This window comes from Taeniopygia guttata, chromosome 28, assembly GCF_048771995.1.
Source record: "Taeniopygia guttata chromosome 28, bTaeGut7.mat, whole genome shotgun sequence".
Lineage (NCBI taxonomy): Eukaryota > Metazoa > Chordata > Aves > Passeriformes > Estrildidae > Taeniopygia > Taeniopygia guttata.
The window spans coordinates 2894781-2907152 of record NC_133053.1 but is presented as its reverse complement, the minus strand read 5'-3'; the positions used below and the strand labels follow the sequence as shown (position 1 = coordinate 2907152).

Here is a 12372-nt window from a genome sequence, read left to right as displayed (position 1 = left end):
AAAACCTTCCTTGTCTCAGTGCCTGAATTGCTGCTGTGCCTTCTTTATTTCTTACTCTTTAATTCCAGATAAAAGAGAGAGTATTCTCAGGGTAAAAGCAGGATCTCAGGGCCTACATTTTCCTAATAATGACAGCATGGCTTTCACCTTGTGTCCAGAGCTTCAGAGCAGAAAATGTCTGTACAACCTCTCTCCTTGAACCAGTGGTGGAGTGGGATATAATATCTGAATAATTTACAAAGGCTCTTCATTACACAGATTTATTTTTGGCAGCTTTGTTAGACTGCTCCTTTTAGGAACTAATAGGAAGTTTCTCTGGTTTCATTAGGACATCCCTGTATGAATTGTTCCAGTGGGGCCAGGGACTGGGACAGCTTCTTGCTCCGTTAGAAATGCAAAATGTTTCTTCCCTCTCTGCCCCTCATGGCTTTCTGGAAAACCACCTGCATGCCCAACCCCGAGCCAGTCCTGGTTGTAGCAAGAATCCAGCATGTTTTTATTCCTGGCCGAGATGTTGAGGGAGTGTGGGGTTTCCCCACATTACCTTCAAACAGCTTTGCAGCAGACAAAAATGTTGGTTCACTTGGAGAGCTCCTACACAAAACTCCCTTTCCTGTGCTGGAAAAACCTTCATTTCTCAAGCTGTGTCTGAGGTGGGCTGTGGGAACCCCCACTGCTCACCAGGCTGTGTTTGGGGCCACTTCCTCTGCGCCCAGACCATATCCAGCCCCTGACTCAGCCTGGGCCAGGCTAAAATCCCCTCTTCTTCAGATGCAGGTGCATTGCCTGGCTGGAAACAAGCCCATTAAAAAGTCATTTACCAGGCACAAGTGAGTTTGTGTTCCCCTGGACTGGGATTTGCCAAGATTATACCATAAATTAGAGTGTTTCCTGGAAGAATGTAAGGAGAGAGGGGAAAAAAAAAAAAAAAAAGATAAAATGGAACATTTTGCAGCCAACAGAAATGCCAATAAAGGAGCATTTCATTTCCCACTTGGAAGGGAGTGACTGCAAGCTGTTGAAGGGTAGGACAGGGTGCCTGTGCTGCTCCAGGACCAGGGGAAGGGGACAACAGGGACCTGGTCTGGCTGCATGCACACACTGACCATAAACTGCATTTCTCTGCCCTTGAGCACAGCGCAAGCTGGGGTGACTCAGTTTCTCTCCATGTAAAAAGGGGGACCAGGATGCCAACCCCACTGGGGGAAGACTGTCTGCCCTGTTTTCCAACCCTTATTCTGCAGGGACACGAAGCCTGCCTGCACTATTAATAATCCTTGGCATGAAGCTGTCACAGTTTCCACTAATATGGAGATGTTGAAGTGAAAAAGCTACTGCACAATATGCAGGAGGTGTCACAATAACTCAGCTGCTATATTGTTCTTTTTAAAAATAAATACCACAACAGGCCAGCCCACATTGCTGGAGTCATGACGTGCCGGGTTTTATTTTTAATTAGAAAATGTACTGATTTTTAAAGATAGACATGGAGCAACATCCAAAATTTATGAAAGCTCCCTGTGTGCTCACACGTACCAACTGTGTTCTCCAAATGGCTTCCAAGGACCTGATCCTGCTTCAGCACGGGCACATTTGTGTGTGTAGCTTTGCAAGAGGCCCCATGGCAACAAAGTCCTTCCAGAAATAAAGTCTGTGGCTGAATTCCCCACCCCACTGCTTTCTGGGGGGATGCAATCGATCCTGCAGGACACACCAACTGCAGGCTCTCCTCTTCAGGCAGCAGGTTTAGGACCAAAGTTTGCATCCAGAGCAGAATATCTCATTGCTTGGAGATCAGAGGTTTCGCTGGTGGCCACTTGTAGGTGAACTACGTTTTTCCTTTGCCTTCCCTCAGGCTCAGCCAAGGGCAACACTGAAATAAAGAAATAAAGCAAAACGAAACTCTGGGTTTAAAAAAAAAAAAAAAAAAAAAAAAGAAAAGAAGCCGGTTCTGCTTGGGGAAGGGCGTGAAAATGAGCTGCGAAGGGTGAGGAGCTTCACTGCCCACCGGGGGCTCGGCGGGGCCGGGGACTCGGCGGGGCCGGGACTACCGGGGGGCTGCGGGGAGGACCGGGCAGCCCCGGCCGGGCGCGGGGAGCAGAGGCCGGCGGGGCAAGGCCCGTCCCGAGCGCGGGGAGGGCACCGAGCATCCCCCGGGCCCCGCCGCACCGAGGGCAGCACCGAGGGCAGCACCGAGCGCGGCCCGGCCCGGCCCGGTGGCGCCGCGCGGCGGGGGCGGGGACCGGCGGGGGCGGGCGCGGCCGTGGGCCCGCCCGGGCCGGGGAGGCGGCGGCGGCGGCAGGTGGTGCCGAGCAGCCGCAGGACGGAGCCGGAGCCGCAGCCGCCATTAGACAATAGGCGCCGGCGGCGGGAGCGGCGCGGGGCGAGCGGCGCGGCCGGGGCGGGGCGGCCGCGGGGCCGGGGCGGCCGGACCCGGCGCGGACAAAGGCGGCGGCGGCGCGGGGAGCCGCGGCGGGGGCGGCGGGCGGCAGCGGGCCGCTCCGTGCGGGGACCGAGCCGCAACCTGACATGATGTTTCCACAAAGCCGGCACTCGGTACGGCGCGGCCGGGGCCGGAGCGGCCGCGGGGCGGGGCCCGGCGCCGGCGGGGCCGCGGGGGCTGCCCGGCCTCCCTCGGCCCCGCGGGGGTGAGGGGATCGAGCGCCTCCCGGTGCCGAGGGGCGGCGGGGCCGCGGGCGGCACCCGGTGAGGGGCCCCGCGGGTGACCTTGGGCGCGCCCCGGGCACGGGCGCTGCCCCCCGGCGGGGCTCGGCCCCCGGTGCGGGCTCGGGGCGGGCGGGCCCGGCGGCCGCCGGCTCCGGCCCCAGCGCTGTCTCCTGTTGTTCAAGGGCTCCTCTCACCTGCCTCAGCAGCTGAAGTTCACGACCTCCGACTCGTGCGACCGCATCAAGGACGAGTTCCAGCTGCTGCAGGCCCAGTACCACAGGTACGTGCTGCCCCCGCGCCCGTCCCGGCCGGGGCACGGGGATCGCTCCGGTCCTTCTGCTCCTTGCTTCGCTCCGGGCACCGGGTGAGAATTTGGGGAAGGGGAGCCGCTCGCGTAGCTTGGGACGCCTTTGGCTGGAGGAGCACCTCGGGCACGGCGTTGGTCGCGTCCACATGGGAGCCCAGCGAGGAGAACGCCCATTCCCTTCTCCAGCCAAGGTCTTTCCTCCAAGTGCTGCTCAGCCAGGACTGCACAGGCACTTGCCAGCCTCCTGCCTCTTGCTGGGAGTTTTCCTCAGTTTTTCTCGCTGGCTGCCATTCCTGGACTGCAAATGCTGCAGGGAGCACTTTAATCCAAAAGCTTTTACTTTTCTGTGAATGTGTGTGGAAATAGCGTTGCTGACCCAAACGCTGGCTTGAGACAATCTGTTGCTTTGCATGTGTGTGTGTGTTTATGTCTGACATAAACATGAAGCCCTCCGGTTTAAATTGTCTGGGTGATGCCCTCTGCCACGGCCGGGCGCTGGTTTTGGTGTGGCTGCAATGTCCCCCAGCCCGGGCTCTGCCTGCGGGCAGGTTACAAGTTTGTGGTGGTGTCATTTTGGCAGGAGCAGGCAGAAAACCTGCTGGGAAGTGGCCATTTCCTGGTGTCTCTGTGCCTTGGCAGTGCCATCAGGGAGTAGGGGTTCCTGCTGAAAGGGAAGCTTTCCCCCCGTGCCGCTCCACCCCCTTGGACTTAATCTGCTCAAGAAGGAGCAGGTTTTGTGTAGGTGAAGCTGTTTCTTGTTTGAAACATAAAACCACAGCACATGCTGGCTGCAGTTGCTCGGCTGGTGAGTTGGAGTCTCATAAAACACTGGGAGCAGCGGCACTTTCTCTGAAGGGTGTGAAGAATCTAGGAGAGAGGAAAAATCCTTGCTTCTGGAGGGATGTGCTGCACTTGGGCCTCCCCCCCAGCCCCCATCCAGAAGTGGGTCTGGCTTTGGTTTTGATGTTGTAGTGGAACATCTTTTGAGTGCTGCAGGCAGGTTCTGTGCCAGAATCTGTCCCCAGCTGCCAGCGATCTGTTGAGGAAAGGCAAACCCCTCCCTGGGCAGCCAGCTCTGCTTCTCCCCAGCATTCTGCTTCCTGTGGAATGGATTTGCCTGAGGGAGGTCAGTGTTCTGCTGGTGGATAGCCTTGTGTCCTTTTCCTGAATGTGTGTTGGGGAGGGCTCCAGCTGAGAAAGTGGGAGCAGGCTCTGTGTGGTCACTACTGTGCCAGCACAGCCTGTCTGAGCTCTGCTCTGGCCACCCCTTGAAGTCCGGATAGTGATGTCCAAGAATCCAGCCTGGCCGGGATGAGGCCATGCAGGAAGCAGCTGCTCCGAGGCGATCAACTCTCTCACCTCCTGTTTGTGGTTTTCTTACTGTTTTCTGGCTTTTCAGCTTGAAGTTGGAATGTGACAAACTAGCCAGCGAGAAATCGGAGATGCAGCGTCACTACGTCATGGTAAGGACCGGCCCAGCAGCCCCGAGCAGAGTGTGTGGGTGGCAGCACCAGCAGGTGCCTGTGCCTGGGCTCTGCCTGGCAGGGAGCCCACACCCCGCAGAGCTCCAGGGCTCTCAGCAGGGCTGGAATTGGCTCTTCTCTCAAAATGGGGCTGTTTTGTGTTGGCTGCATGCAGGGGGTTGTTGAAATGCACAGTGGGAGGGAGTTTTTTGATGTAGAAAATGGGGCCGGGTGGGGGATTGTTTGATGGGTCCTTGGCCCAAAGGAAGTGACAGCTCTTACGCACCTGAGAAGGTGATGCAAGGTGTTGGTGTGTGGGTGTTTGGGGGCTCTGGGAAGGTCATGGCCAGTGAGGGACAAAGCAGTGCTCTGAGAAGTCATGAAACTGGGAAACCCGGCAAGCCAGGTGTGAGTTAGAAGCAGAAATCAGCTTCTGTGCCACAGCTAAACCCTGTGCACCTTGTGGTGACCCCGCAGCCTTGCTGAGCCGTGGTGCTGAGTGCTGGCACGTGTGTCCCAGCACAGGGTGTGCAAGCCCCAGGGCGGTGCTTGGTAAAGGCATGAGAAATGGTGCCACGTGTGGGCAGCGGGCTTGGCTGTGGCTTTCCAAGAAAACAGCCATGTTCTGGTGAGCAGGGTGAGGGTTTGCCTGCCAGGTAATGCCTCTGGAGCCCTTGCAGCACAGGGGAGGGATGCCAGGCAAGGCTGTGGTCTCTTCCTTTCCTATCATGGAGTTAATGGGAGGCTGCAATACTGTCCATGAAAATGAGCTGGTTCCTGCTTGCCAGCTGCTGCACCTGCCCTGGAAAGAAGAGATAAGATGTAGAAATTAATAGAGCAGCTCTTCAGAGCAGAGTTAAGACTTAAAAAATGAGAAATACGGGAGCTAGCTGGCCCCTTCATCTTTCTGTACTGCCCTTGTGGCCAGACTCAGGCTGTGGGGAGCAAGGAGTGCTTGGGGCTGGGGACAAGGAGAAGAGGTCACAGCTTTCCTGGTGTATTGATGGGGAAGCTTGCCCCGTTCTCATTGGTAAACAATTGCTTCCTGTGCCTCGCAGTCTGCATGGAAACCCTCATCTCCAGCAGTGGCCACGATACGTTTTTTTTCCCCTTAATGCTGGCAGTCACCAGAATTGATTCAGGTTGCTGTCAGCAGCAGAGGGGAAGGGCTGTTACTCGTGGCGCAGCGCTGGAGGCTCTGCAGGCGCAGCAGCTCCTGCCTTGTCTGCGTGGCTGAGCCGGAGCTGCTGCCGCTCCCCGTCACGGGGAGCCAAGAGGAGGGTTCCTGTGAATGTGCAAAGCTGCTACAGCTGCTCTGATTTTTGAATAAGTCACAATTGGCAGCTTGGGGGACGGGCTCCTGCTTCCTGCTCGGTCTTCAGAATGCAAAGAAGCCTCGAGAGCCCGCAGCAGGCTGAGATCATTCTGATACCAAGCCGGGCGCTCCATCGCCTTGTGGCGTCGGTACCAGGATGCCAGTGATCTTCAGTTAAATGAGCACAGATGTGGATTGTTCTTTTCCCTTTGGAAGAATCAGCATTGCAGGCTGCAGGAGGAGGTTTCTAAACTCTCAAAACATCAGCCTTATAACAGCTTCTTCCAGGGGTCAGGAATTAGCTGCTTCTGCCAACAGATTGTCTGTAGCTGCCTGTTGCTGCTGTGCAGGGGTTTTCTGGGTGGATTGTTTTTGTGTGTGGAGGGGGGAGGTTTCCACATAACTCCTTCCTAAACAGCTGGAGCTGTGTGCAGCTGGATGTGTTACTTGCTAGATGAAGTCCAGTTGTGATCTCTCCCATTTGCTGCTGAAGCAATCATGGGGGCTTTAGGATACTGGCCAGGCACGGCTCACAGAGCCAGGCTGCCTCTCTCCTGGCTGTGCTTAGGGAAGTCTGGAGCCCTGAGCCTTTTTCCAGGTTTGACACAGCATCACTCACTCTCACCTTGATGCAGACTGTGGAAAGGTGTCTGTGAAGGGAGTCCTGTGGGCCAAGTCTCCAGTCTGGAGCAGGGTGGGCAAGGAGCACCTGGAGGGGGTCTCTGTGCTTGCCTCTTGCTGTCTTTCTTCCCTGGGGCTTGCCTCTGCTCTCCTGCCTTGCCCAGCCTTTGTAGAAAACCCTGCCAGGAATGCAGTGGTGGTTCCCAGCACTTACCTGGCAGAGACTTGACTTACAATTTGTTCTGTTCTTTTCTCTCCTGCTCCGCAGTACTATGAGATGTCCTACGGGCTGAATATTGAAATGCACAAACAGGTAGGGGGAAAAGCATCTCCAGGTGCTGCAGTTCCTGGGGAAGGTGGGTTGTCTGCTCTGCGTTGCCCTCTGTCACTTCAGTTGCCTTTCAGGAGCTAGAAATGCCATCAGCCTGTAAAATGTCAGAGCTGCCTTTGAAATGCAGCCCCCCCACACCTCTCAGGATCACAGTGCTGGCCTGTGGGCTCCCATCCTGGGCTCTGGGCACCCTGTGGTTCTCCCCAGGGCCTGAACAGGTAAATTTGAGCACCAGGAAGGGTCTGGAGCTGTGGCTTGGAGACTCTGTGGTAGCCTGGATAAGTTTGCTCATTGCCCTCACTGGTGGTTAAGTTGTTAATTATCCTCAGTGACTAATTACCTGTGGTGTTAACAACATGAGCCTCCTCTGAGCCTGTCTCTATCTGGCTCCATCCAGCTCCAGTCACAAAGTCGGCTGCGTGTCGTGGCTCAGTTTAAGCCTCTTAGCACAGTTCTGTTCCTCACAAAGGCACTTGGTGCTTCTGATCCCATTGCCCTTGTTGCTAAGCCCATGAGACTGGCTTCCCTGGGAAAACCTGGATCTTGTTGAAGAATCTGAGCCACAAATCCTCACTGCTGTCCCACGAATGTCTCCCAGCCTCATCTGCTTCCCTGTGGTGCTGCTGGGGTCCCCTTGGCTGGTTTTGGTGTGTACTTGTACCCTTTGGCTCTGTCTTTCGAGTCCTTTGTGCAAAGGACCGCTAACTTCACTATTTGCCAAGAGAAAAGCATTTCACTCTCCAAAAGTTGCCACTGCTGCTGTGAGGGGAGTGAGGAGGCTTCCCAGCCCCTCTGGTCTCCCCAGTAGCCCCAGTCCAGCAGCTCAGCTGAGGAGGGGGAGCCTGGGAGGGCTGAACAGCCATGTGTATGTCTGTCCACATGGCAAATGTAATTCAGCACATCCCCACCTGGCTCTGCAGGAACTTTGCTCTCTGGGTGCTCCCAATTTGTTAAATGAATGCTGGGGACCTGGAGAAGAAGAGGAATAAGGAAACTTTGCTCTTTGCAGTCAGCAGCATCCCTTCATTTAACTGTGCAGGGAAGAGCCTCAGAGGAGCAAGGGGATCCCCATGGCACCAGGATGCTGCCAGGAGAGTGGCTTTTCTCAGAGCCATTTGGGGACTCAGGCCTGGCCAGGGTAGGGGGAGAGGGGCAGCTGATGCTGTGGCTGCCCAGTCCCGAGCTGCCTGATTTACCCTCTCTATTTCTCCCCACTTTTAGGCTGAAATTGTCAAGAGGCTAAATGGGATTTGTGCACAGGTTCTGCCCTACCTTTCACAAGAGGTGAGTCCCCCAGCTTGGGGGGGTTCTGGTGGCATGGAGGCCACTGTCCCTCTGCAGCCAGCGAGGTGTCACAGCCCTGCAGCACAGGCAGCTCCCCACCCCTGGGCTGGCAAACCCTTGCTTGCTCTCAAGGTGTGGGAACCAGCCCTTCAAGGCAGGATTGGCTCCTGGAGCACTCTCTGATGGGTAATGTGCCCCTCTGTTGGTCCACCCTAAAACTTCTATCTTGCTCTATATATATTGCTGTATTCTAAAACTCTAAACTCTTAAGTTTTCTATCCTGTGATATTACACACTTCTAATCAAACTACACACTGGTAATCCCAGTGTTATCAATCAGTTTTGGAGGCTTTCTCCACAGCCTCAGGTCAAATGCAGTGCTCTCTTGGGAGTCAGAGTCTGTCAGCATAGAAAGTCTAAAATTCTCAGTGTCCAGAACTCCCTTCCACCCCTTTTGTGGCAGCTGGGGACAAAGCTGCTCCTGCTCTCTCCTGCCTGTGGCTCCTGAGCCATCAGCCACATCAGCAGTGGGAGCTTTGGGTGCTAATCGGGGGAGAAGGACACTTAAAAAAATACCTCCATATGGAGGATCCCTCCTCTCATCCTCTTTGAGATCTGGTTCCTCTGCCTCATTAATTAATGCAGCTGATGGGCTCCTCCCACTCCCCTGAGAAATTAATTGGGGGAGGGGGTGCTTGGGAGTTGCTGTCTGAGGGGAGGATTAAGCACTTCTAGAGCTGTTATTTTCTGTCTCCCCTGGAGGCTCCAAGCAGTTCTCCTGGCCCTTTGGGGTTGGAGGTTTCTTGCCTGGGGTCAGTGCTGGGCTTGGGGCACAGGTTCTGTTTTTCCCACCCACCTGTTCTTAGGATGGACAAAGTCGCTTGCTGATCAGATCAGGGTTGCCTAATAACTAAGCCCCAGCTAAATCTTTTGCATCTTAATGCAATCCTTAACCCTGTCCTGCTGCCAAAATGAAAAGAAAAATCCCCTTGCTGAAGTGCAGCGGACAGGCCTGGTGTTTCAGAGACCTCGTGCTCTGCAAGGAGCAAGTAGAGTTCTCCTTTATTTTTTTAAAAGTATATGATCCATCCATTTTTTCTGCCTGTGTTTGGGACACCCAGCTGCTGCTGAAGTTGGTATCCAGGATGTGTCCCAAGGAGCTTCCCAACAGATTCTGATTTTTAGGGCTTGTTTTGTGTGTTAAAGGGGTTTTTTTTAGGTGAAGGGTGGCAGGATGAGACACTGCCCACCTCGGAGCCTTCTGGCCAAGGATCTCTGGGTGTGTGGAGAGCAGGACAAGGGTTGGGGATAAGAGGGGACCTGTTTAAGCCTGTGGTGAGGAAGGGGATGAGACAAAGGTGCTTCCATCCCTGCTCCTTGCTGCCCTAGGCCTGGGTGGGTGGCCCTTGTCTCGGGTGAAGTGTGTGCAAGTGTCTCCAGCTGTGGGGTAACCAGCTGATTGTGTGGACTGGGTCCCTGTTCTGCTTCCCTGTGACACTACAAGTGACCCCAAATTCCTGTGTTTTTTCCTCACCAGCATCAGCAGCAAGTCTTGGGAGCCATTGAACGAGCTAAGCAGGTCACGGCGCCAGAACTGAACTCCATCATCCGTGTACGTGATGCCTGGTTTGGGCTGGGAGGGGTGGGAATCCAGGCCTCAGGCAGGACACAGAGCTGGGCTGTGGATTCTTGACCTGGGGACATCAGGGGACCCCTGCTCTGGTGCTGTGGCTGCGGTGGGACGAGGCTGCAAGGCTGGGCTGGCTGTGCTGGCACAGGGCTGGTTCCACCCAGGCGTGCTGTGGTGTTTGCAGGGGTCCCTGCTCTGTGCCAGCAGGGTGGCAGTAGAGGAGCTTTGGTTTTGAGCAGGAACCACAGTAGGCACTCAGCATGAAAGCACCATCTGCTCTTGGTCAGAGTTGAGTGAGGGCTTTAACTGCAGCCTCGGGACATGCCAGAGCCTGAGGCAGATGTGCTGTGGGGTAGGGGCTGTGTGTCCTGCTGGGGACACAATGTTGAGTTTTCTTTTGGGGTTTTTGCAGCAGCAGGACTCGAGAACCTCTTTCCCCACCCAACCCTGAGGTTTAAGCTTGTTTCAACCCCTGGTTTCAGCTTGATTGCTGGCACACTGAGTGCTTTAACTACAGCCTCAGGACATGCCAGAGCCTGAGGCAGATGTGCTGTGGGGTGGGGACTGTGTGTCCTGCAGGGGACACAATGTTGAGTCTTCTCTTGAGGTTGTCACAGCAGCAGGACTCGAGAACCTCTTTTCCCAGCCAGCCCTGAGGTTTCAGCTTGTTTAAACCCCTGGTTTCAGCTCAGTTGCTGGCGCACTGGCTTTGGGGTCCAAGTGCACTCCAAATGACAATCCCCCCGTTGTGTCTCTGTGTCTGCCCATGGTTCCCTACAGCAGCAGCTTCAAGCCCACCAGCTGTCGCAGCTCCAAGCCCTCGCTCTGCCTCTGACTCCGCTCCCCGTGGGGCTGCAGCCCCCTTCGCTCCCCGCCGTCAGCGCCGGCACCGGGCTCCTGTCGCTCTCGGCCCTGGGCTCGCAGGCTCACCTGGCCAAGGAGGACAAGAACGGCCACGACGGGGATGCCCACCAAGATGATGACGGCGAGAAATCGGATTAGAGCGACCGTGGGGGCCGGGGGAAGGGGGCTGGCTGGGGGAGGGAGGGGGCGGGTTAGTGCAAAATGCAGTATCTCCCTCTAATTGCTGTGCAGCAGGGCCCTGGTGACCTGTGCTCGGTGGCAGCTTGCCAGGCCTGTCCCCACGGGACCTGGGGGTGTCCCCAGCGCCGTCCCGGCTGCTGCACAGCAATGCAAGCGCCATAGCATTACCCGTGTGGCCAGTCGTGCTCTCCCTGTGCCCAGCCTGCCTTCCCCACCCCTCCTCCCACTCAGAGCTGAGCCAGAGTCTGGCTTGGGCCGCTCTAGGGCCACTTTGCCCCTGGGCTGTCCCAGCTCCTCGGTGCCATGTGGCCCCTCCCTCCACCTGCTGCTCCCCCCTCGGTATTTAAAGATTGCCCCTCGATCCTAACGGTTCTGCACAACTCCCTGCTAGGATCCCTGGCCCAGAACAATCTCCTCCCTTCCCCAGGCCCTCTTGGTCTCGTCGCATCGCCCTGGCCCCGTGTCCCCCACGCCCCTCCTGCACTAATACCAGGCCTAACAACAGCTTTGCTGTTCTGCATGTACCTGTTCTCAAGCAGCTCTGGCTGCCAGGGGCTTCACCCTGGGCTGGAGGGGGAGCCTGTGCCACCTGCTCCCCTCAGCACAGCGTGGGGCTGTGGGGTGGCTGGGCAGAGGGGGCAGGCAGACCGAGAGCCTTCCCCAGCCTCCCCCTCCCTGTGCCCCTGCCCTGTGTAGAGGATACAGCAGCTTTCTCTGTTCTTATCTCCGTGCGCTAGCGTGTCTTCTTAAAAAACAAAAATGGAAAAAAAAATAATAAATAATAATCTGGTGTTTGTATATAGTTCTTTAGAAAGATCTTGTTTTGCTTTTTGTGTTTAATCACTTGACCTATAATAAGAGGAACTGAAAATGCTGTATCAAGGACGTACAAGCTGTGCCTTTCAAATAAAGAAATAAGAAGGTTGGTTAAAACCGTGACTTGCTGTCGCTTTCTTGTTGCCTTTGGGATGATTTTAAAATACTTCCCTGTGTCTCCTGTCCTTTCAGATGGGGCACTCAGTTGGGGAGAACTGAGTTTTCCTGGTTCACCTGTGCTGTGGGAGGTGTCTGGTGGTGCAGCCCTCCTTCCTTCAGCTGGTAGCACATCCCAGATTAATCCTTCCTTGTTGGATGTGCTGCTCTCCCTCTCTGGAGGTTTCTCTGGGAGCCAGGACGAGCAGGGTTAATATTCACACCTCTGGCTTCTCTTGTAAGGGCTGGTGGAGTGGGACCACATTCCCACCGAGTCCCTGTGGCAGCTGCAACCTGCTGGAACCGGGGCCAGGAGGATCCCCAGGACCAACGAGCTCAAGGTGAAAGCGGTGGGTGATGAAAAGGGAGTGGGGGAGTCTCCAGAAGAAAAGCAAGGAGCAAAGTGCCCCCGAGGTCTATCAGCTCTCTGCTGCTTTGGTAACACATGTGGAGGTCCCTTCGGGCTGCCACAGCTCTGCTCTGTGCGTGCATAATTCATTTTTCCTGTGGGCACAGAGGATAAGCTACTTCTGTGGCTCTCAGGCCCCTCTGGAAAATCCGGCCTGCGGTGCCCTGGGGCTGAGATTGCTGTAATGGAATTGGCTCTCGATAATTAGAGCTGTCCTCTGACTTCAGAGCCTGCTCCACCCTGATAACATCTTCCCCTCGGTATCTCTTAGGCCACTTGGAGTGGGAAAATTTCCTTCCTCTGGGGAGAAGCCGTGCTGGGGGAGTCCT

At 55.8% G+C, this 12372-nt stretch overlaps 1 protein-coding gene and 1 long non-coding RNA gene across 3 annotated transcripts; one reads left to right on the top strand and one right to left on the bottom strand.

Moving 5' to 3' along the window:
* Positions 1–1419: 1419 nt before the first annotated feature.
* Positions 1420–3000, bottom strand: LOC140680757 (uncharacterized). The gene is made up of 2 exons (XR_012052137.1): positions 2862–3000; positions 1420–1873 (listed from the first exon to the last, which is right to left on the bottom strand). It is a non-coding gene; the product is annotated as an uncharacterized lncRNA (long non-coding RNA).
* On the top strand, positions 2285–11595 carry TLE5 (TLE family member 5, transcriptional modulator). 2 transcript variants are annotated; one of them, XM_030257168.4, is made up of 7 exons: positions 2285–2556; positions 2850–2947; positions 4374–4437; positions 6642–6686; positions 7926–7988; positions 9526–9600; positions 10402–11595. In XM_030257168.4, exons 1-7 carry the CDS (start codon positions 2530–2532, stop codon positions 10618–10620), a joined length of 591 nt encoding a protein of 196 aa, XP_030113028.1. In that variant the 5' UTR covers positions 2285–2529; the 3' UTR covers positions 10621–11595. The 2 variants fall into 2 exon arrangements, with proteins under 2 accessions (XP_030113028.1, XP_030113027.1); XM_030257167.4 differs by having other exon boundaries at positions 2290–2556; positions 10399–11595.
* The last annotated feature ends 777 nt before the right edge of the window (positions 11596–12372 follow it).